General features: G+C 41.8%; 1 protein-coding gene across 1 annotated transcript; it reads left to right on the top strand.

Moving 5' to 3' along the window:
- The first annotated feature begins 1,121 nt into the window (after positions 1-1,121).
- LOC141048617 (cytochrome P450 4B1-like) lies at positions 1,122-25,843 on the top strand. Its single transcript, XM_073544384.1, has 12 exons — positions 1,122-1,340; positions 11,164-11,308; positions 11,631-11,675; positions 11,940-12,067; positions 14,650-14,774; positions 15,017-15,168; positions 16,371-16,477; positions 18,183-18,373; positions 22,681-22,814; positions 24,804-24,868; positions 24,962-25,044; positions 25,558-25,843. Exons 1-12 carry the CDS (start codon positions 1,149-1,151, stop codon positions 25,730-25,732), a joined length of 1,542 nt encoding a protein of 513 aa, XP_073400485.1. The 5' UTR covers positions 1,122-1,148; the 3' UTR covers positions 25,733-25,843.
- The last annotated feature ends 803 nt before the right edge of the window (positions 25,844-26,646 follow it).

Here is a 26,646-nt window from a genome sequence, read left to right as displayed (position 1 = left end):
CTTGAGGTTGGGACATATCCTGACCTCCCAGAACAGCAGGACATCTTCCCTAATTTAGGACTGTTTTGTTGTAACTGGGAGGGTTGGGAGGTAAGCACACACCCAAAACAGAAAAATTGGCAATCCAGCAGTATCATCTACAGGCAGAGTTGGACTGCTGTGCCAAGAGCCCACCAATGATATTGATTCTGTGGGCCCATTATTCAGCTAAATACAATATTACCTGATCCTTGTTCACAAATTTGCCTTTGCTTCTGTGTCATAATAAACTAGGTAGTTTGTTGAATAAGATGCTGCCCATATTTGTAAATGTTCAATTAAGTGCACTGCTCATTTAGGGATTGTGGGAGGACCACTCATGCACAGAGGGGCCCACCGGGAGATTCACCTTTTCACCTGTATGCCAGTCAGCTCCTATCCTCAGGCAATAAATCTTATTACTAGGAAAGCCAGGACAATTTTCAAATATTTCAATTACTGTCTACAATTCACAGAATTTCCCTAAATTATTCATTAAGAAATTGAAAGCAAACATTTCTCTGTAAAGTTGATGTTCACGCTTCAACATGATTTTCTGCATTTTTTAAATAGGCTTTAAATACACGGTGGTTCAGTGGTTAGCTGGGGTCCTGGGTTCGAATCCCACCAAGGACGACATCTGCAAGGAGTTTGTATGTTCTCCCCGTGTTTGCGTGGGTTTCCTCCGGGTACTCCGGTTTCCTCCCACACTCCAAAGACATACTGATAGGGAATTTAGATTGTGAGCCCCATCAGGGACAGTGATGATAATGTGTGCAAACTGTAAAGCGCTGCGGAATATGTTAGCGCTATATAAAAAATAAAGATTATTATTATTATAAATTCCATGCTGAATAATTTTTTCATATATCTTTATAGTTGAGCTTTTCTTTCTGATACAAAACGCCAAAGCCCCTGGATAGAAATATAAAGCATATTTCTTTCTTCCTCTGCACAAGCTAGTTTCCTGGGTGTAATGATCACTGGGGTGTTTGTGTATATCAGCTGGTGCACACCTTCCTCAGGTGTAAGTCCTCCTCTAATTCATTGGCCTTTGGATTTGTGAGGCTTTAGCTCCTCCTGTCACCAATATATGTCCCTGGTTGTATAACACAGATCGAAATCCAGACATGGCTTCTTCCACGCTGCCAGGTCTCTCCTCCCTGAGCCTCGCTGAGCTCCTGCACTGGGCAGCCTACCTGTGTGTCCTGTACCTGGTCTACAAGGTCTCCAGTCTCTTCCTGAGACAGAAGAAGCTGCAGAGGGTATTTAGTTCTTTCCCGGGTCCTAAACGTCACTGGTTGTATGGCAATACCCACGAGGTAAATGCTGCTATAAATTTTTTTTTTTAGTTAATTTATACAACTTTCTCATGGAATTTGCATTTTAATTTTCCACTGTTAGTGATGTTATTTTTTATTTCTGAAAGTTGGTTAATCCTAAGGATACAGGATACTTTATAAAACTTTCTCATATAATTTGCATTTTACTTTTCATGGATTTCAAAGACTCTGCATGGAAAGTGAATGGATGGAAACTTTTATATTAAATGAAGAAAAACATTTCTAATCACCGGTGCAGATTTTGTTTCCTCGTTGACTTTTTTTGGTTTCTTGATTTTAAGCCAATGTCTGACTATACTAACCTATTTACGTCAATGTGCCGTATAGCACTCACCCCCACTCCTTATTTGTGAGTGATGGCTGTCAACCTTTCTATGAAGGCATGCTTGCCAAATTTCCTTTAAAAAAAGAGACTTCCTGCTCCTGGCCATCCCTGAAAAGTCGTCAAATTGCTTCTCAGAAGCCTCACAAAATCATTGATTTTTAGAAGGTTTCCTGTGTCATGGAGTCCCGAGAAGATGGGAAACCAAGTTTGGAGTATGTGGTGAAGGAATAAAGAGGGGGCGTTTTCGAAAAGTGTGGAGTGGCTCCGACCACAAAATTATTCGTTTCCAGTCGTATAAATTTGGCAAGTGCATATTTAGGGTACCGTAATTAAAATAAATGAAAAATCTGCAGATCTAGAAAGAATTAAAATGGATCTCTACTAATAGTTTCTAACCTTAAGGATATTAGCTTCATTGGGCTGTTCCCAGGAAGAGAAGAATATCAGGGCCAGGAGCGTCACTGTAAATCCTTTTTAAGTTATTACTTATTACTTATTGCAGAATCCATGGGTATTCCTCCCAAATCCCACAACATAACGATAGCATTTTATAGTGTTTCCCAATGCACCAGGTGTCAACTACATATACATATCTGGTGGAACCGTGCAATGACTATGGAATGTCCGCTTGTTGGACTTGTGTATAAACAGGAGGCACATGTCTGGTGAGGTTCAACATTACCTTTCATGTCATAAACAAGCCACTCACTAAGTAGAGTACAGAAAAATGGGGCAAAGAGAAGCAGACAGCGACCAAACTCCACTGATATTTACAGTTGTGGCTAAAAGTATTGACACCCCTGCAATTCTGTCAGATAATACTCAGTTTCTTCCTGAAAATGATTGCAAACACAAATTCTTTGGTATTATTATCTTTAATTAATTTGTCTTAGAAAAAACACAAAAAGAATTGTCCTAAAGCCAAATTGGATATAATTCCACACCAAACATAAAAAAGAGGGTGGACAAAAGTATTGGCACTGTTCGAAAAATCATGTGATGCTTCTCTAATTTGTGTAATTAACAGCACCTGTAACTTACCTGTGGCACCTAACAGGTGTTGGCAATAACTAAATCACACTTGCAGCCAGTTGACATGGATTAAAATTGACTCAACCTCTGTCCTGTGTCCTTGTGTGTACCACATTGAGCATGGGGAAAGTAAGAAGACCAAAGAACTGTCTGAGGACTTGAGAAACCAAATTGTGAGGAAGCATGAGCAATCTCAAGGCTACAAGTCCATCTCCAAAGACCTGAATGTTCCTGTGTCTACCGTGCGCAGTGTCATCAATAAGTTTAAAGCCCATGGCACTGTGGCTAACCTCCCTAGATGTGGATGGAAAAGAAAAATTGACAAGAGATTTCAACACAAGATTGTGCGGATGTTGGATAAAGAACCTCGACTAACATCCAAACAAGTTCAAGCTGCCCTGCAGTCCGAGGGCACAACAGTGTCAACCCGTACTATCCGTCGGCATCTGAATGAAACGGGACTGTATGGTAGGAGACCCAGGAAGACCCCACTCCTTACCTCGAGACATAAAAAAGCCAGGCTGGAGTTTGCCAAAACTTACCTGAAAAAGCTTAAAACGTTTTGGAAGAATGTTCTCTGGTCAGATGAGACAAAAGTAGAGCTTTTTGGGCAAAGGCATCAACATAGAGTTTACAGGAGAAAAAAAGAGGCATTCAAAGAAAAGAACACGGTCCCTACAGTCAAACATGGCGGAGGTTCCCTGATGTTTTAGGGTTGCTTTGCTGCCTCTGGCACTGGACTGCTTGACCGTGTGCATGGCATTATGAAGTAAGAAGACTACCAACAAATTTTGCAGCATAATGTAGGGCCCAGTATGAGAAAGCTGGGTCTCCCTCAGAGGTCATGGGTCTTCCAGCAGGACAATGACCCAAAACACACTTCAAAAAGCACTAGAAAATGGTTTGAGAGAAAGCACTGGAGACTTCTAAGGTGGCCAGCAATGAGTCCAGACCTGAATCCCATAGAACACCTGTGGAGAGATCTAAAAATGGCAGTTTGGAGAAGGCACACTTCTAATATCAGGGACCTGGAGCACTTTGCCAAAGAAGAATGGTCTAAAATTCCAGCAGAGCATTGAAAGAAACTCATTGATGGTTACCGGAAGCGGTTGGTCGCAGTTATTTTGGCTAAAGGTTGTGCAACCAAGTATTAGGTTGAGGGTGCCAATACTTTTGTCTGGCCCGTTTTTGGAGTTTTGTGTGAAATGATCAATGTTTTGCTTTTTGCTTCATTCTCTTTTGTGTTTTTTCATTTAAGACAAATTAAATGAAGATAATACCAAAGAATTTGTGTTTGCAATCATTTTCAGGAAGAAACTGAGTATTATCTGACAGAATTGCAAGGGTGTCAATACTTTTGGCCACAACTGTATGCCCTTTGTGCTAGTTTTGCTTCAGTTTTATCTGGTTCCATAGTTCTCATCCTGCTGATAGTGATTCTTTGGAGTGTACGTGCTATTTCTTTATCATTCCAAAAGTTATGTTTAATAATTATTTATTTTGTACTTCAAAATAAATATCTCATTACTAAGACGGAATCAAGATCTGCAGCAGCTGCGGTGTTAAACATTACGTGGGGGCTTCTTTTTTAACTTTTTCTGACAGATGGGATCAAAGTTGGCTATACTTTGGGCGTGGGCAATCTACGTGTCCATGGATAAATTCACTGTCCATCAACAACTCAGTGAGAAATGAACTGCTGAAATCATCCAATGATGCCACACAGTTTTTCTAAATAGATCTTGTCAGCCATTGTGAATGATCGTTTCATATATATACATACAGTTTTGGACAGGGATGGCAATTTAGAAGACCACTGTGCAGATACATGAAAAAAAAAACCCTGACCTTTGTCCGCAAATCTATTTATTCTTTAATATGACACTAAGCTGGGAAGTTTGTTTAATGAATGATTGGATGACACTTTTCTCTATAAATGTTGAATCAAGTGTGGTAGCACTGCTCATCAGCATGCCAGCAGAGCAGCAGAGGGGCCCACCGGAGGATTCCCCTCCTCCCCCATCAGCCAGTCTGAGCATGAGTACATATATGTACAGGTGCTTCTCACAAAATTAGAATATCATCAAAAATTTAATGTATTTCAGTTCTTCAATACAAAAGTGAAACTCATACATTATATGGAGTCATTACAGAGTGATCTATTTCACGTGTTTATTTCTGTTAATGTTGATGATTATGGCTTACAGCCAATGAAAACCCAAAAGTCATTGTCTCAGTAAATTAGAATACTTTATAACATCATCTTGGAAAATAATTTTAAAATCTGAAATGTTGGCCTACTGAAATGTATGATCAGTAAGTGCACCCAATACTTGGTCAGGGCTCCTTTTGCATCAATTACTGCATCAATTTGACGAGGTTTTCATTGGCTGTAAGCCGTAATCATCAACATTAACAGAAATAAACACTTGAAATAGATCACTCTGTTTGTAAAGATTCTATATACTGTATATACTTGTGTATAAGCGGAGATTTTCAGCACATTTTTTTTGTGTGCTGAACATGCCCCCCCCCCCCCCGGCTTATACACGAGTCAGACATCAATACTCACCCTCCGTTGCTGGATCTCCATCCCTGAATTTCCGTTGTCCGGGTGCCAGCAGCTTCTTCCTGTGCAGAGTGGTCACATGGTACTGCTCATTAAGGTAGTGAATATGCACGCGTCTCCACTCCCATAGGCGTGGAGCACATATTCATTACCTTAATGAGCAGTACCATGTGACCACTCTGCACAGGAAGAAAATGCCGGCCCGGGACAATGGAGAAGTAGGGAAGTGCAGAGACTACACCAGGAGGGGGGTGAGTATGACGGGGGAGCCAAGCAGAGCCGGGGGGAGCCATGCATACACGGGGGAGAATGGGGGATCCATGCATACACGGGATAGTACGGGGGGAGCCATGCATACAAGGAGGAGTACAGGGGAGCCATGCATACACGGGGGGGAGGACGTGAGCCATGCATAGAAGGGGGAGTACGGGGGAGCCATGCATACACGAGGGAGGACGGGGGAGGACGCCGAGCCACACATAGCAGGACAGGGATGAGGGGACAATGCATACCCGGCTTATACTCGAGTCAATAAGCTTACCCAGTTTTCCATGGCAAAATTAGGTGCCTCGGCTTATACTCGGGTCGGCTTACACTCAAGTATATAAGGTAATATATGAGTTTCACAGTTTGTATTGAAGAACTGAAATAAATCAACTTTTTTGCTTATATTCTAATTTTGTGAGAAGCACCTGTATGTATATATATATATATATATATATATATATATATCACCAGTCAATTGTGGCTAAAATAATACAGATACAGATTGGACAATAAGATAGCATTCTGTTTGATAATTTAACATTATCTAAAATACAATCACCAATAATTATTCTTGAGGATATTATCCAATTGCTTTTACAGAATAAAACCTAGTATTAGTAAATCAAGAATAAAATTACCAATAGTACAACCATTCAAGGGGAAATAATATCCCCACACCATGATGACTACACCATGATTTCATAATATTACCTACTGATTGAATATAAATAACCAATATTACCACCATGTATATATTATGTCATAGTCTGAATTTAAAATGTTGCAATTAGGGTAATTCACATTAGTACAATCAATAGATATTAAGTATTTAATGCATTTCTGGTTTTATCCCATCATGGGCAACTCCTGACCCGCCAACAAATGGTGCGAACTACACAATGACCATATAGTAATTTATGCCAAATCTACACAAGAGCTCTGTAGACCACATAAGTGGATACAGTACAGATACTACAGATACATGCAATGATTCACATGTCACTTCTATGATTGTAAACAATTTTCTCATCTGCTCTTTTTTAGCCCAGACCATCATGACACCTTCTTCCAGTCATGATTGGTCATTGTACAATTGGTTTAATTCCCATTCCCAGTACCCCAGATGGTAATAATGCCCTTTCGTTCTCCAAAACAGTAATAGTGTTCTGATGAGTGCTTCACATGCACATCTAACAGTCCTATTTGTGCCCCTACATAGTACTAATGCCCATTTTGTGCTCCACACACAGTATCCAACCTCTTAAGTCCTTGCACAGTAAATGTGTCATCCATTCATATATTAGTAACATCCCCTTTTGAGACCTTATTCAGTACTATTTTCCATATTTCAGCCCCCATATAATAGTAATGTCCCCTTATGACACCCCATACAGTACTATTTTTCATATTTCAACCCCCATATAATAGTATTGTCCCATTTTGAGACCCGATACAGTACTGTTTTACATATTTCAGCCCCCATATAATATTAATGTCTTCTTTTGATACCCCATACAGTACTATTTTCCATATTTCAGCCCCCATATAATAGTATTGTCCCATTTTGAGACCCGATACAGTACTGTTCTCCATATTTAAGTCCCCATATAATAATAATGTCCCCTTTTGAGATCCGATACAGTACTATTTTTATATATCAGCTCCCATATAATAGTAAGGTCCCCTTTTGAGATCTTATACAATACTATTTCCACATTTCAGCCCCCATTTAATAGTAAAGTCCCCTTTTGAGACATTATACAATTAGTGTTGAGCATTCCGATACCGCAAGTATCGGGTATCGGCCGATACTTGCTGTATCGGAATTCCGATACCGACTTCCGATATTTTTTCAATATCGGAATTCGGCATCGGAATCGGAAGTTCAGTTGATTGACGGCCTGACGTCATCATGATGCGCGGTGTGTGCGCATCATGATGCGCCGTCATTTCGGGCCTTCCGGGGGTCTCTGCCGGCCTGCCGGGGGGCTGTGCCGGCCTGCCGGGGGGCTGTGTGGACTGCCCGGGGTCTCTGCCGGCCTGCCGGGGGGCTGTGCCGGCCTGCCGGTGGTCTGTGCACCCTGTGGGGGTCTGTACCGGCCTGCCGGGGGGCTGTGCCGGCCTGCCGGGGGGCTGTGCTGATGTCCGGGGGTCTGTGCAAGCATCGTCCGATGGGACTACAAGTCCCATCGGGCGATGCCTGCTACCATGACAGTGATTGACACATTAGCCAATGATGGGACAGTAGTAGTCCCATCATCCGGCTAATGTGTTAAATGTTAAAAAAAAAAAAAAATACTACATACATACTACATGCATGCTACATACATACTACATGCTACATACATACTACATATATACTACATACATACTACATACATGCTACATACATGCTACATGCATGCTACATACATACTACATGCTACATACATACTACATGCATGCTACATACATACTACATATATACTACATGCATGCTACATACATACTACATGCTACATACATACTGCATGCTACATACATACTACATACATACTACATGCATGCTACATGCATACTACATATATACTACATGCATGCTACATACATACTACATGCTACATACATACTACATGCTACATACATACTACATATATACTACATACATACTACATACATGCTACATACATACTGCATGCTACATACATACTACATGCATGCTACATACATACTACATACATACTACATGCATGCTACATGCATGCTACATACATACTACATGCTACATACATACCACATACATACTACATACATGCTACATATATACTACATGCATGCTACATACATACTACATATATACTACATGCATGCTACATACATACTACATGCTACATACATACTGCATGCTACATACATACTACATACATACTACATACATACTACATGCATGCTACATGCATACTACATATATACTACATGCATGCTACATACATACTACATGCTACATACATACTACATGCTACATACATACTACATATATACTACATACATACTACATACATGCTACATACATACTGCATGCTACATACATACTACATGCATGCTACATACATACTACATACATACTACATGCATGCTACATGCATGCTACATACATACTACATGCTACATACATACCACATACATACTACATACATGCTACATATATACTACATGCATGCTACATACATACTACATATATACTACATGCATGCTACATACATACTACATACATACCACATATATACTACATACATACAATACATACATACAATACATACATAGACATACAGTACATATAACATAGAGTAACATACTTACCAATACTTGTCACATTGTTCCCCGAAGCCATTGTCTTTCCGGAATAAATATTAACATAACAAACCACAAAAATACTCACCCACGATCCGAAGCAGTCCACGAGTGTGTCCCACGACGATCTTGGGTAGAGAACGGCAGCATCAGATGATGCTGCCGTTCTCTACGGGCTGCAGGAATCCAATGACGGAAGGTAGGTATCCTTCCGCACTGTATTCCTCCGCCACTTAAAAAAAAAAAAGTCCCTAGTCTCACTTTATGCCATTGCTGCGTGGGAATTTCCCACGCAGCAATGGCATAAAGTGAGACTAGGGACTTTTTTTTTTTTTTAAGTGGCGGAGGAATACAGTGCGGAAGGATACCTACCTTCCGTCATTGGATTCCTGCAGCCCGTAGAGAACGGCAGCATCATCTGATGCTGCCGTTCTCTACCCAAGATCGTCGTGGGACACACTCGTGGACTGCTTCGGATCGTGGGTGAGTATTTTTGTGGTTTGTTATGTTAATATTTATTCCGGAAAGACAATGGCTTCGGGGAACAATGTGACAAGTATTGGTAAGTATGTTACTCTATGTTATATGTACTGTATGTCTATGTATGTATTGTATGAATGTATTGTATGTATGTAGTATATATGTGGTATGTATGTAGCATGTAGTATGTATGTAGTATGTATGTAGCATGCATGTAGCATGCAGTATGTATGTAGCATGCATGTAGTATATATGTAGTATGTATGTAGCATGTAGTATGTATGTAGCATGCATGTAGTATATATGTAGCATGCATGTAGTATGTATGTAGCATGCATGTAGTATGTATGTAGTATATATGTAGTATGTATGTAGCATGTAGCATGTATGTAGCATGCATGTAGTATATATGTAGCATGCATGTAGTATGTATGTAGCATGCATGTAGTATATATGTAGTATGTATGTAGCATGTAGTATGTATGTAGCATGCATGTAGTATATATGTGTTATGTATGTGGTATGTATGTAGCATGCATGTAGCATGCATGTAGTATGTATGTAGTATATATGTAGTATGTATGTAGCATGTATGTAGTATGTATGTAGCATGCATGTAGCATGCAGTATGTATGTAGCATGCATGTAGTATATATGTAGTATGTATGTAGCATGTAGTATGTAGCATGCATGTAGTATATATGTAGTATGTAGCATGTAGTATGTATGTAGCATGCATGTAGTATATATGTAGTATGTAGCATGTAGCATGCATGTAGCATGTATGTAGTATGTATGTAGTATATATGTGGTATGTATGTAGCATGCAGTATGTATGTAGCATGCATGTAGTATATATGTAGTATGTATGTTGCATGTAGTATGAATGTAGCATGTATGTAGTATGTAGTATGAATGTAGCATGTATGTAGTATGCATGTTGTATGTATGTAGCATGTAATTTTTTTTTTTTTTTTTTTTTAACATTTAACACATTAGCCGGATGATGGGACTACTACTGTCCCATCATTGGCTAATGTGTCAATCACTGTCATGGTAGCAGGCATCGCCCGATGGGACTTGTAGTCCCATCGGACGATGCCTGCACAGACCCCCGGAGCCTGCACAGCCCCCCGGCAGGCCGGCACAGCCCCCCGGCAGGCCGGCACAGCCCCCCGGAGCCTGCACAGCCCCCCGGCAGGCCGGCACAGCCCCCCGGCAGGCCGGCACAGCCCCCCGGAGCCTGCACAGACCACCGGCAGGCCGGCACAGACCACCGGAGCCTGCACAGACCCCCTGGCAGGCCGGCACAGCCCCCCGAAAGGCCCGTACAGACCCCAGAGAGGCTGTACAAGGGCAGGAAAGGGTTTTTCTTATTCCGATACCGGAAGTCCCATAGACTTGAATGGGACTTCCGGTATCGGAATCGGCGATACCGATACTTTTTTTAAAGATCGGCCGATACCATCCGATACGATACTTTGAAGTATCGGACGGTATCGCTCAACTCTATATACAATACTGTATTTCAGCCATATTTCAGCCCCCATATACCGTAATAGTAATGTCCCCTTTTGAGCCCTTATACAGTACTATTTTCCATATATCAGCCCCCATATAATAGTAATGTCCCCTTTTTGAGACCCTACACAATTAAAGGTTACTAGAGTTCACAAAATTGCAGACCATGGCGCTTGAAAATTACATTGAAATATGAAGTCTAGTTGGGTCTTCTACTCTGAGCAGTGGTTGGAATCAAAGGTTTTAGTTGAGATCTTTATTCTTCTTCTTCTTAACAGTTGAAACAAGATGGAAAAGATTTGGACCTGGTGAATGGCTATGCTAAACAATTTGACTGTGCCTTTCCCATGTGGCTTGGAAATTTCTTTGTTTCCCTTGTTGTCTATCATCCAAACTATGTAAAGGCCATTCTGTCCAGGCAAGGTGAGGAACGTTACTGTTTTATACTGTAGATATTTTTAATTTTCGTTTGCATTTTATTTGTTGTGTACCTTTCATGCTCCTTCTTGTGTGTTTTTGAACAATTTTTCAAACTTTATATACCGTAGCATTTTTCCCACTAGAAGTTATCAACTTTTTGCCATTTTTTTGTGGAACATCAACACTAAAAGGACTAAATGGTATTACGCATTTTTTTGTAACTGGGATTCTCTGTTGATCAAGGTGAACCCTAGAGCCCATTTTTATGTTAATACAAGTTGCAATGCTAAACAAATGCATTAACCTACACATCATTTCTTTATAGATCCAAAGGACAACTTTGCCTACTACTTCATAACCCCATGGATAGGTACGTCACATGACCTGAATTTTAAGGATGGTCTGCACCATTAAAACATTTTTCTCTCATATATGCTAAGGAAGTCCATACATAGATATATATATATATTTGAAGGATAACAGTGGCTATTTTTTACACTTTTTTAAGCATTACATTTTATGACTATTTTATGCAATTATTGTGCATTCTCCTCCCGCTTGTAACAGTACGACCTGCTATAGTCAATATATGTGTCCTCTATGTTGACCTCTCTTTGGCCTTTATATTATTCAGGGAAAGGTTTGCTGGTGCTGTCGGGGCAGAAATGGTTCCAACACCGGAAACTGTTGACACCGGGATTCCATTATGATGTCCTGAAGCCGTATGTCAAAGTGACGTCTGACAGTGTTAATGTCATGCTGGTAAGGAACAAAATGTCCAGATCCAGAAACCTTCTCTAATGTAAAACAGTAACTAGAAGACATGGGAGAACATCAAAACTACAGTGGGGAAAAGTTTTACCACCTACAATGAATGGAGAGGTCTGTAATTTTATTGTAGGTGCACTTCACCTGTGGGAGACAGAATCTAACGATAAAAAAGAAAAAAACAGAAAATCACATTTTATGATTTTTACATAATTAATTTGCATTTTATTGCATGAAAATACGAATTTAATACAATAGAAAAACAGAACTTAATTCTTTGTTTGCAATTACAGAGGTCAGACGTTTCCTGTAGTTCTTGACCAAGTTTGCACACACTGCAGCAGGGATTTTGGCCCCCTCCTCCATACAGATCTTCTCCAGATCTTTTAGGTTTCAAGGTTGTCTCTGGGCAGCACTGAGTTTCAGCTCCCTCTAAAGATTTTCTATTGGGTTCAGGTGTGGAGACTCGCTAGGCCACTCCAGGAACTTGAAATTCTTCTTACAAAGCCACTCCTTAGTTGCCCTGGCTGTGTGTTTCAGGTTGTTGTCATGCTGGAAGACCCAGCCACAACCCATTTCAATGCTCTTACTGAGGGAAGGAGGTTGTTGGGCAAATTCTCACGATACATGACCCCAACATCTTTCCTTCAATACAGTTATCCTGTCCCCTTTGAAGAAAAGTACCCCACAGTATGTTGTTTCCCCCACCATGCTTGACAGTTGGGATAGTGTTCTTAGGGTTGCACTCATACTTCTTCCTCCAAATACGGCGAGTTGAGTTGATACCACAACGTTGTAGTTTGGTCTCATCTAACCACATGACCTTCTCCCATGCTTCCTCTGGATCATCCAGATGGTCATTGATGAAGTTGAAAATGGCCTGGACATGTGCTGGCATGAGTGAGTTGGGGAGTTTAATCCATGAAGGTGTAGTGTGGTACTAACAATATTTGAGACTGTGGTCCCAGCTCTTTTCAGGTCATTGAACAGGTCCTCCCATTTACTTATGGGCTGATTCTTGACTGATTTCAGAATCATCCTTAACCCACGAGGCAAGATCTTGCATGGAGCCCCACAATGAGGAAGATTAACAGTCATCTTGTGTTTATTCCTTTTTCTAATAATTGTGCCAACAGTTGTTGCCTTCTCACCAAGCTGCTTGCCTATTGTCCTGTAGCCCATCCCAGCCTTGTGCAGGTCTACAATTTTGTCCCTAGTGTCCTTAGACAGCTATTTGGTCTTGGCCATGGTGGAGAGATTGGAGTACGATTGAGTGTGTGGACAGGTGTCTTTTATACAGGTAATGAGTTCAAACAGGTGCAATTAATACAGGTAATGAATGCAGAGTGGGAAGGCTTTATAAAGAAAAACTAAGAGGTCTGTTAGAGCCAGAATTCTTGCTGGTTGGTAGGTGATCAAATACTTATTTCATGCAGTACAATGCAATTTAATTACCATATATACTCGAGTATAAGCCGACCCGAGTATAAGCCGACCCCCCTAATTTTGCCACAAAAAACTGGGAAAACTTATTGACTTGAGTATAAGCCTAGGGTGGGAAATGCAGCAGCTACTGGTGAATTTAAAAAATAAAAATGGATACCAATAAAAGTAAAATTAATTGAGCCTCCATAAGATGCTCCATAGATTATGCCCCCATATGCTGCCCCATAAGAAGCTCCATAGATTATGCCCCATATGCTGCCCCCATAAGATGTTCCATAGATTATGCCCCATATGCTGCCCCCATAAGATGCTCCATAGATAATGCCCCCATATGATGCTCCATAGATTATGCCCCCATATGCTGCCCCCATAAGATGCTCCATAGATTATGCCCCAGTATGCTGCCCCTATAATATGCTCCATAGATTATGGCCCAATATGCTGCCCCTATAAGATGCTCCATTGATTATGCCCCAATATGCTGCCTCTATAAGATGCTCCATTGATTATGTCCCCCATATGCTGCCCCCATAAAATGCTCCATTGATTATGCCCCCATGTGCTGCATTGAAAAATAAAAAAATAACATACTCACCTCTCAGGCGCTGGGGGCCAGGTGCCGGTGTCACTGCTGGCACCTGAGATATTCACCTTTCCCCCGGTCCATTGCTGCTTGCTGCTGTCTGGCACATCATCTGTCAGTGAGGTTCAGACTGCAGGGGGCGCGGCGTGCACTAACCACGTCACCGTGCCCTCTGCTGTCTGAACGTCACTGACAGATGACATGCCAGACAGCAGCAAGCAGCGATGGGCCCCGGACAGGGGAATATCACTATACTTACCGGTCCTGGCGCGGTCTCTGCAGCCCCCAGCTTCTCTGCGATCTCCCTTCCTTCCTGAAAATCTCGGTTTATATTCGAGTATATACGGTATGTAAAAATCATACAATGTGATTTTCTGGATTTTATTTTTAGATTCTGTCTCTCACAGTTGTAGTATACCTATGATAAAAAATTACAGACCTCTCCATTCTTTGTAGGTGGGAAATCTGCAAAATCGGCAGCGTATCCAACACTTATTTTCCCCACTGTGCATCGAGCTGTTTTCTGATTGCAATGATTCTTGTTTAGGACAAATGGGAGAAGCTGGCACCCAAAAAGAAACCAGTGGAGCTTTTTCATCATGTCAGTCTCATGACCTTGGACACCATCATGAAATGCGCCTTCAGTTACGAGAGCAACTGCCAGAATAACAGGTTGGTTGTTTCAAACGATTCATGTCTAAAACTACACAGATTATCAAGGATGTGCTTATAGTAGAAGCAAATCAGCTATGGGATCCTTGCAGTCAAGGGGCACAAAACTTGGTTAGTTCAATCCAATTTGCTACCTGGTGGCAAAAGGATTCTCTTATCCAGAGGACCTCCACTCTGCTGCAGTGACGTTGCCAGGTTCTTCGCTCTATAAAACGTAGCTGACCACTTTCTTCTTTTTGCAGTGAAAATGACTACATCAAAGCCGTGTATGAGCTCTCCTACCTGGTGGATCACCGATCCCGCAGCTTTCCATATCATAATGACTTTATTTTCTACATGAGCCCCCATGGATTCCGCTTCCGGAGAGCAGTGAAAACAACACATGAACACACAGGTCAGAAGATATGATAAGTTATTCTTTTTATAAAACAAAATGTTAATATAAAAGAAACAAAAAAAGTTCTGCGTTCTACAATTACAAGCAAAATTATTCATCCCATTTGCAAATTACTCTGGGTTTTATAGGAACAGTTTACAAACTTTCAGCTACTTGCAATAAACCAAATGAACAAGAAGAATTTAAATTGTACAACTTCATCAAGACTTTCATCTTTGGAACTTAGTAGGGCCTCTCTGGCTGTTATCACCTGCTGCAAATGTGATGCATAGGAAGAAACCAGACACCAGGCAGACACCATCTTCTAGCAGTGTTCTTCAGGAATCCTAGCCTACTCCTCATGTTTAATGTCCTCAGGGCTTGGTTTCAGAAGAAGTCTTGGAAGATTCTGGAGCGGTGGCCAAAGTCACCTGACTTGAACTTCATAGAAAATCTTTGATGGGATATAAAGAGTTGATTGCAACACAGAAACCAAAAAATATAAGAGTCTGAAGGCCATTGACAATGAGTAATGGGTTAAGATTCCCTGTTAGGACATAACAGCCTGATGGGCTCTACTAAGTAAGCAAGACACTTGCCATGAAGGGGGTGAATATTTGTGAGACTGCAGGAGTCAGTAAAAGTGACATTTTGTGCTGAATTTGGAGGAACCACTTGTTATATTAGTTATGTTGAACCATTTTAGTTTCATTGATTTATTACAAACACCCGAAATTTTGTAAAATGTGGAAATAAGCCTAATTAGAATGGATGCGACGAGAGAAGAACAAATTGAGAGACGGGAATGAGAATCTAGTCGGAACATGAATGTAACTATGCAAAGCACTTACTTGTGGTTGCATGATCTCCCACTCGTGTTGGGTACACAGGGGAAGTGCGACAGTGTGCACATTGTACACTGTCATGATTCAACTATTCAACAACCGGCAGTCACAAAGAGTGAGTGCGGAAATTTTTCTAGAGTCCATACACCTCCACTTCACATTCCTGTCCTCCCTAAAATGAAAATACCTCCGAGAATAGCTGGTTACTAGGTTTAAGCCAGGTATGCAGAGCCTGTGAGACTCGTCCGGGGAAGTCTCCCCTTACTTCGGAAGCCTCCTGGACATTCCAAATAAGTCATAGAGAAGGACAGTGAAACTAGTTTGGTGTCCATTATGACTGCACCCTACTAATTTGCTTTCTCTGGCTTCATGCAGCAAGAGTAATCAAACTGAGGAAGGAATCGCTAAAACAGGAGAGTGAGGTCGAGAAGATCAAGAAGAAGAGACATTTGGATTTTCTAGACATTCTTTTGTGTGCCAAGGTATTGAAATGCTCCACATATCTATAATAATAAATGCCCTAAGCAGCTTCCGGTTGTAACAACTTCCGTCCAGTTGTAACCGGTGACGTCACCGCACACCTCTTTCCATGTTAACCCTCAACACACCACTCCTCCTCAACACACTCCTCCTCAACACACACACTCCTCTCACCTTTCACCATCTCCACTCACTCTTTCACTCCACATACGACCCTTTCTCTCACTCCGTCTCTCATACTCACGCCATCATCGCCGCTGATCCACGATCGCCGACATCTTCTTCCGCCGGCGCCATCCTGGATCCAGACGTCCTCCACGCCAGCGACATGGTCTTGCGGCGACGCCATTTTGGATCGGCGAAATCCCGCGATAGTCAAGATGGCGTCGCCGCAAGAACATGTCGCCGGCGTGGAGGACGTCGGGATCCAAAATGGCGTCGGCGAAATCTCGCGAGATTTCGCCGACACCATTTTGGATCCCGACGGCATCCACACCGGCGACATGTTCCTGCGACGATGCTATTTTGGATCGGCGAAATCCCGCGATACTCAAGATGGCGTCGCCGCAAGAACATGTCGCCGGCAAGGGCGATGTCGGGATCCAAAATGGCGTCGGCGAAAACTCGCGAGATATCGCCGACGCCATTTTGGATCCCGACGGCATCCACGCCGGCGACATGTTCCTGCGGCGACGCTATTTTGGATCGGCGAAATCCCGCGATACTCAAGATGGTGTCGCCGCAAGAACATGTTGCCGGCGAGGACGACGTCGGGATCCAAAATGGTGTCGGCGAAAACTCACGAGATTTCGCCGACGCCATTTTGGATCCCGACGTCATCCACGCCGGGGACATGTTCTTCCGGCGACGCCATCTTGAGTATCGCGGGATTTCACGATACTCAAGATGGCGTCGCCGCAAGAACATGTCGCCGGCGTGGACAACGTCTGGATCCAGGATGTCGCCTGCGGAAGATGTCGGGGATCGTGGAGCAGCGGCGATGACGGCGTGAGTATGAGAGACGGAGTGAGAGAAAGGGTTGTATGTGGAGTGAAAGAGTGAGTGGAGATGGAGAAAGGTGAGAGGAGTGTGTGTGTTGAGGGTTAACATGGCAAGAGGTGTGATGCTATCGCATCCTCCCGATGCGATAGCATCGGGCCATAATCTAGTAATTTACTATTTATCGAGGGAAGAAGCAGAGGTAGCAGTTGCACGCAGGACCTGGTATCTTAACTTCTTAAGTAGAAATTCAGCGGAGGGCCCGTTATCAGTTCTATAGTGCAACATTGCAAGTGAGTGGGGGTCATGTTGCATATTTCATTTTGAGACCCAGGTCCTTGGCTGAATATTATTTTAATATTACTTTAATATTAATTTATGACATTAAATTAAACAAAGCTTGTAGTTGGAGCCTGAGCAGGTCCAATAAATCCTTTTCCCCATAGTTGGGTTGGACACCCTGTTACAGAGATTGCATTGGTGCTTTAAATTATGCATATGAAAGGGGATAACCCATAGCATTGTCTGACGGACATGTAGAGACTCCTATGCTCATGGGTGGAAGGAAGTGGACGGGGCTGAACTGCAATACCAGATACAACCCACAGACAAGAGGGGAGCTGTATCTGGAAAAAAAATCTTATCCAGAACAATCTCAATATTGTCTCAACATTTCCATTAATAGAGATTAGTGTTTTTCTTTATCAGGATGAAAATGGTCAAGGTCTATCTGATGAAGATCTGCGGGCAGAGGTGGACACGTTCATGTTTGAAGGACACGATACAACGGCCAGTGGGGTCTCTTGGACATTATACTGTATGGCTAAATACCCCGAACACCAGGAGAAATGCCGAGAGGAGATCAGAGAGGTTCTTGGAGATCGGACCACAGTGGAGTGGTAAGAATACTCAATATACATTACTACAATTTTTTTTTATGGTGGAATCAACAGATCCAAGCCCAAAACTGTGCAGCAAAAAGAGCACTAAGCCGCGGTACCACTATAAATGTGGCAAGGCTAAGGGTGCACGTACATACACTGGCCAATAAAATCGGGCACTAATAGTCCTTACATTTCTGTACAACTAGCAGTCCTGATTTTAAACCCAGTGTATCCCCACATGACGATGATGCCCACAGCTGTACTCCCTTACAAGTAATAATTTGCATTGAAAATAAATAATGTCCCCTTTCATTCCCACCCCAGTTATAATTCACCATTTGTGCCCACTACACAGTAAAAACTGCAAGAATTTTTGCACCCTACAAAGTACTATTGCCCCAAAAACTTAATAAAGGAGGCAAACCATTTGCTATAATTCTTGTCACGAGAATGGTCCGAAAAGTGAAGAGATTATTGCTTTTTACAAGCAAGAAAAAGGTTACAAAAAGGTAGAAATGCATTGAATGTAACTAGTAAACATCCATCAAGTCACAGCCAAAAACCTGCAGCAGGATTGGGTGGTAGCAGACACTGAGGTTTCAGTTTGCACAGTAAGGTGCATACTAAATGCTGGAGGTCTTCAACCTGAACTCCAAGACTTCACCTCTACTGACCCAAAAGCACAAAAAGAGTTGGCTCCAATATGCTCAAAACCATAGAAATAAGCCACAGTATTAAGTGATTTTGTTCTGTGGAGCGATGAAACAAAACTATTTTTCAGGCCAATGGATCAGCGGTATTTCTGAAGGAGGAAAAATAAAGCATACGCTGAAAAGAACTGTCTATCTATAGTGAATCATGATGGAGGCTCAGTCATGCCTGTAGGGAAGCATGGTGGGGGCTCTTGGTGCTCTGGGGTCATTTTGCCTTGCCTGGCATTGGAAACCTGCAGTATGCGAAGGGCATGAAAGATTCAATCAAGTAACAGGAAATCTTAGTACTTCTGTGAAGATGAAGCCTGGGTTTCACTGGACCTTCCAACAGAACAAGGCTTGGTTTCAGAAGAAATTGTGGCAGATTCTGGAGTGGCTGTCACAGTCACCTGACTTGAACCTCGTAAAAAAATCTTTGAGATGTTTAGAAGGTGGTTGGAGCATAGAAACACAAAAATATGAGACACTAGAGGCCATTGACCATGAGTAATGGGCTATGATTCCTCAGGAATGCAGCCAGAAGCTGGTATCTGGCTATGCACCACATTTGCAGCAGGCAATAGCAGCCAGAGAGGCTTTAATAAATAAGAAATACGTTTGTCATGAAAGGGGTGAATAATTAGGACATGACCTGGGAACATTTTTCATTGAAGTTCACTACTGTTTTTAGAGACCGAAAGATAATAATAAATGACAATTCAACTTTTTGAGGCTGTGGCTATTAGCCCTAATAAATAACATGGTAGAGATAATGCTGGCACTCCCTGTGTCTAATGTTTTATGTAAGCTTATATTTATCTACCATGGTAATGGGTGTAATGAATACTGGTAACACTAAGATGATTTAGCGAATTCTGCTTTGAGCAGGGGGTTGGACCAGATGGCCCAGGAGGTCCCTTCCAACTCTACGATTCTATGATTCTAAGCCAAGAATTAGCCGGAATATTGTATCGTGGATGAGAACATGAGTGCAGTCTAGTTAGATCTATTTCATACAAATGCAGTAACACTACACACCTAATCCTTCTATACTGTGCAGATAAATGGGACCTGTAAGTTTTTGCTATCAGCTATCCCAGGCTAGCGAGAAACACTGTTTCTCAGGGGCATGAGGCTGCTGTATGGCGGCCTAATGTACTGCACAATATCAAGTACAATCGGCAAGGGTCGGATTCTTGTTGCCAGTGGTGGCCATGCATGCTTCCTTGCGCTTCAGTGGTTGGCGCATGAGGAGTGACATCACCAATACTGTTTCCTTGTGACTGGATGGTATCATTTGTGGCATACCCCATGGTGCTAAAATAAAGCCAAGGAAACCGGAGATAAAGCAATAGCTGATGATTACGGATTCTGGTGCAAAACTTTTTCGGTTTCACATCTGCAATACAGAGGTACAGTACATTCGTCAAACATAAATCGACAGCATCCGGAAGCATTCTGGACTCATGGTGTACAGTGCAGCGCTCCTTCCCCATAGGCTCTGCAACTATGTCTTTGGGATTCAGATCTTGCATATTTTGACTTGTCTTGCACTTCATACTGGGCTTGTCCTCCCTGTTTGGCCTGTTCCAGCTACCAGGCAGATCTTCATTATGTGCATTTGAGTATCACTTACAGTTGTGGCCAAAAGTATTGACACCCCTGCAATTCTGTCAGATAATACTCAGTTTCTTCCTGAAAATGATTGCAAACACAAATTCTTTGGTATTATTATCTTCAATTAATTTGTCTTAAATGAAAAAAACACAAAAGAGAATGAAGCAAAAAGCAAAACATTGATCATTTCACCCAAAACTCCAAAAATGGGCCAGACAAAAGTATTGGCACCCTCAGCCTAATACTTGGTTGCACAATCTTTAGCCAAAATAACTGCGACCAACCGCTTCCGGTAACCATCAATGAGTTTCTTACAATGCTCTGCTGGAATTTTAGACCATTCTTCTTTGGCAAAGTGCTCCAGGTCCCTGATATTAGAAGGGTGCCTTCTCCAAACTGCCATTTTTAGATCTCTCCACAGGTGTTCTATGGGATTCAGGTCTGGACTCATTGCTGGCCACCTCAGAAGTCTCCAGTGCTTTCTCTCAATGCATTTTCTAGTGCTTTTTGAAGTGTGTTTTGGGTCATTGTCCTGCTGGAAGACCCATGACCTCTGAGGGAGACCCAGCTTTCTCACACTGGGCCCTACATTATGCTGCAAAATTTGTTGGTAGTCTCCTGACTTCATAATGCCATGCACACGGTCAAGCAGTCCAGTGCCAGAGGCAGCAAAGCAACCCCAAAACATCAGGGAACCTCCGCCATGTTTGACTGTAGGGACCGTGTTCTTTTCTTTGAATGCCTCTTTTTTTCTCCTGTAAACTCTATGTTAATGCCTTTGCCCAAAAAGCTCTACTTTTGTCTCATCTGACCAGAGAACATTCTTCCAAAACGTTTTAGGCTTTTTCAGGTAAGTTTTGGCAATCTCCAGCCTGGCTTTTTTATGTCTTGGGGTAAGAAGTGGGGTCTTCCTGGGTCTCCTACCATACAGTCCCTTTTCATTCAGATGCGACGGATAGTACGGGTTGACACTGTTGTACCCTCGGACTGCAGGGCAGCTTAAACTTGTTTGGATGTTAGTCGAGGTTCTTTATCCAACATCCGCACAATCTTGCGTTGAAATCTCTTGTCAATTTTTCTTTTCCGTCCACATCTAGGGAGGTTAGCCACAGTGCCATGGGCTTTACACTTCTTAATGACACTGCGCACGGTAGACACAGGAACATTCAGGTCTTTGGAGATGGACTTGTAGCCTTGAGATTGCTCATGCTTCCTCACAATTTGGTTTCTCAAGTCCTCAGACAGTTCTTTGGTCTTCTTTCTTTTCTCCATGCTCAATGTGGTACACACAAGGACACAGGACAGAGGTTGAGTCAACTTTAATCCATGTCAACTGGCTGCAAGTGTGATTTAGTTATTGCCAACACCTGTTAGGTGCCACAGGTAAGTTACTGGTGCTGTTAATTACACAAATTAGAGAAGCATCACATGATTTTTCGAACAGTGCCAATACTTTTGTCCACCCTCTTTTTTATGTTTGGTGTGGAATTATATCCAATTTGGCTTTAGGACAATTCTTTTTGTGTTTTTTCATTTAAGACAAATTAAATGAAGATAATAATACCAAAGAATTTGTGTTTGCAATAATTTTCAGGAAGAAACTGAGTATTATCTGACAGAATTGCAGGGGTGTCAATACTTTTGGCCACAACTGTATATCCATACCCTGTGAAGACGGATACAGTTATATTTAATGGTGGAGAGCATTGTGAGGGCATCATACTTTGTGTGGGATGGAGAGCATTGTGAGGGCATCATACTGTGTGTGGGATGGAGGGTACTTAAGAAGTGTAATTTTTATTGCAGTTTGGCTGAAATTGTTTCCCTTTTTTCTTAAAAAACAGTTCTAGGAGTTTTCATGATCACAGATTTTACACGCTTTATTCTGTAACAGGTTTTCTCCCAATAAAGTCAGCGAGAAGCTTCTCGTGGGTATCGCCCTTTTTTTTAAATATTTGACAGAGTAAACATTGTAATGTTATTAATTTTATTATTGCTATTTTATGTTGCCAGGGAAGATTTGAGTAAGCTGCCATATACCACTATGTGTATAAAGGAAAGTATGCGCCTCTACCCTCCGGTACCAGGAGTAGCTCGTGAGCTGAAAGAACCAATCACATTTTTTGATGGGCGGAGTCTACTCAAAGGTCGGTCACATTTTTTTAAAATTTGAAATAGTAAAAAATTGTAAAAAAATAACATGAAATAAAACTGTGATCAGCTAATTGTCAGGGGTCCTACACCCTCTGCAAATAGCAAATAACCAACCGTGTTAAATTTCAAATATATATATATATATGCACATATATATATATATATATATATATATATATATATATATATATATATACACACACACACACACACACACAGTGGGGAAAAAAGTATTTAGTCAGCCACCAATTGGGCAAGTTCTCCCACTTATAAAGATGAGAGAGGCCTGTAATTGATATAGTAGGTAGACCACAATTATGAGAGTCAAAATGAGAAAACAAATCCAGAAAATCATCTTGTCTGATTTTGCAAGATTTATTTTTCAAATTATTGTGGAAAATAAGTATTTGGTCATTAACAAAAGTTCATCTCAATATTTTGTTATATATCCTTTGTTGGCAATGACAGAGGTCAAGCGTTTTCTGTAAGTCTTCACAAGGTTGGCACACACTGTTGGTGGTATGTTGGCCCATTCCTCCAGGAAGATCTCCTCTAAAGCAGTGATGTTTTGGGCCTGTAGCTGGGTAACACGGACTTTCAAATCCCTCCAAGGGTTTTCTATGGGGTTGAAATCTGGAGACTGGCTAAGCCACTTCAGGACGCTCATGTGCTTCTTACGAAGCTATTCCTTCGTTGCTCTGGCAGTGCTTGGGATCATTATGATGCTGAAAGACCCATCCACGTTTCATCTTCAAATGCACTTGCTGATGGAAGGAGGTTTGCACTCAAAATCTCACAATACATGGCCCCATTAATTATTTCATGTACATGGAAAAGTCATCCTGGTCCCTTTGCAGAGAAACAACCCCAAAGCATGATGTTGCCACTCCCATGCTTCACAGTAGGTATAGTGCTCTTTGGATGCAATTCAGCATTCTGTCTCCTCCAAACCCGACAAGTTTTGTATCTACCAAACTGTTCTACTTTGGTTTCATCAGACCATATGACATTCTCCCAATACTCTTCTGGATAATCCAAATGCCCTCTAGCAAAGTTCAGACGGGCCCGGACATGTACTGTCTTAAGCAGAGAGACACACCTGGCACTGCAGGATCTGAGTCCCTGGCGCAATAGTGTGTTACCGAGGGTAGCCTTTGTTACAGTGGTCCCAGCTCTATGCAGGTCATTCATGAGGTCCCCCCCGTGTGGTTCTGGGATTTTTGCTCACCGTTCTTGTGACCATTTTGACTCCATGGGGAGAGATTTTGAGTGGAGCCCCAGATGGAGGGAGATTCAGTGGTCTTGTATGTCTTCCATTTTCTTATTATTGCTCCCACAGGTGATTTCATCACACCAAGTTGCTTGCCTATTGCAGATTCAGTCTTCCCAGCCTGGTCCAGGGCTACAAATTTGTTTCTGGTGTCCTTAGACAGCTCTTTGGTCTTCACCATAGTGAAGCTTGGAGTGTGAGTGTTTGTGGACAGGTATCTTTTATACTGATAAGTTCAAACAGGTGCCATTACTACAGGTAATGAGTGGAGGACAGAGGAGCCTCTTAAAGAAGAAGTTACAGGTCTGTGAGAGCCAGAAATCTTGCATGTTTTAGGTGACCAAATACTTATTTTCCACCATAATTTGCTAAATAAATCTTGCCAAATCACACAAGGTGATTTTCTGTGTTTTCTCATTTTGACTATCACAATTGTGGTCTACCTATGATGTCAATTGCAGGCCTCTCTCATCTTTTTAAATGGGAGAACTTGCACAATTTGTGGCTGACTTAATACTTTTTTTCCCTACTGTGTGTGTGTGTGTGTATATATATATATATATATATATATATATATACACACACACACACACATACACAATTTTGGAGTAATTGATGTTAAAGGAATGATAAAGTTTTAACATGTTGTATTACAGTATATTATCTTATAATAATTTATTATAAGTTCATTCTTTATATTTTGATGTGACAGGTACTGTTGTACTTCTGAGTATATTTTGCATGAACAGATCACCCAGCATGTGGGATAATCCTGAGGTAAGTGGAGCCTAGATAGATAGACTTATAACGTACTGATTATGCATGAACACTTACCACTTTGCCTATGAGTTGTCTGTTTTATGATTTTAGGTTTTTGATCCACTGAGGTTTTCACCCGAGAATTCATCAAAGAGACATTCCCATGCGTATGTTCCATTCTCAGCTGGATCAAGGTAAGACATCTTGACAATTTAAAAAATGGACTCCCTACATTGACATTAAACTAAAACTCATATACAGTTCAATGAGAAAGGATTTTATTCAATACAAGGCATTACCGCATAGCAGTTACACATCAGAGTTGAGGCGCAGAACATCAGAACTGAGACAAAACTTGGCTATAATCTCACTTACGATTGGCACAATGACTTGCATAATATTTAATTAGAAGAGGGTTTTACTCGATATAAGCACAATATATTGTAGGCTATACGTTACGTTTAAGGCACAGATGTTGGCAGATGCACCTCTTGGTTGAGGCCCAGAGCTTGGCGGTTACACATCACAGGTGAGGCACAGAGCTTGATGGTTACACATCACAGGTGAGGCTCAGATCTTGGTGATTGCACATCTGCCACAACCAAAGTTCTTATTTTTATTATTATTCTACATAATGAGTACAAAATATAAGATAAAAGGGTAAAAATTGTCAATTAAGACCAAAACCTTTATATTCTTTCTGACAGGAACTGCATTGGACAGAACTTCGCTATGAATGAGATGAAAGTTGCCATCGCACTCACGTTACCAAGATTTGAACTGAGTCTGGACCCCGACAACGAGCCAAAGTTGATCCCTCAGCTCGTCTTACGTTCTATGAACGGCATTCACTTGAACCTGAAGAAACTAGAAGGTTCATGAATCCTGAAGACTTGAGCCTCCATGCCTCTGCTGGGTCTTTACTGTTCATGTTGTACTGCTGCAATGAGGCACAAAAATTATGTATTGTAAAATAAAGACTAATAATAATTATGCATTGCTTAGTGCCTGAAGGATGTTGTGTGATGCCCCCTAGAGGAATGTAAATGGAATAGCGGAATTAATCAGGAATGTATTCTCGCTATGGCTTCCAGCTTCATTGAGGGAGGTAGCATAGCTGTGGATTTTCTGTGAAAGATCTTGCAGCCAACATCCACAACCATGTAGATGACGTATTAACTAATTTAAGCTGCTGCAGAGATTTTCTGCAAGTAATTTCATTTGGGGTGGATTTTTACTACAAAGTATTCATGAATTAATAAAGCAGAAAAGAGGCAGAAGTACCTACCTGCCCAGGTCTCTGAAAAAATTAGGATGCAGTAGACCCATGTAGTAAATGTGGTGCCCCTGAGGCTCAGTCGCCACAGAGGTACTGCACCTCCTCCTGAGGTGTGGTGCCCCACCATCCAGGTGAGGTGGGAACTCCTAACCACGCTCCAACACTCGCACCCCACACAACATAGTAGTTCAGCAAAGCCACATTGCGGCTCCCTGCTTGGAGTGTAGCAGAGCACCTTTGGTGGCTCCCTGCTTGGAACACTAAACGTGCTGGGAGGTGGGTGGAGTTGAGAATACATAAAAGAGCGGGAAGGTTTAGAATTTCAGTCAGTTCGGGGTCAGTCTGTGAGAGGAAGCCACTCAGAGAGGAGTGAGGAAAGAAGATCCCTGAGAGAGAGGGATGGAGGAAGGAGGTGCTGCAGCAGACCTGAGTGACCTGGGTCTGCTGGCACGGGAAAGGAAAGAAGGAGAAAGACACTGAACTGAAACCTGATCTTCCATAAGAGAGAGAGATTAGA

Source organism: Dendrobates tinctorius, unplaced genomic scaffold, assembly GCF_039654945.1.
Source record: "Dendrobates tinctorius isolate UK_male_01 unplaced genomic scaffold, ASM3965494v1 ptg000138l, whole genome shotgun sequence".
Lineage (NCBI taxonomy): Eukaryota > Metazoa > Chordata > Amphibia > Anura > Dendrobatidae > Dendrobates > Dendrobates tinctorius.
The sequence above is the reverse complement of the archived record's forward strand: the minus strand, read 5'-3'. Positions and strand labels throughout refer to the sequence as shown.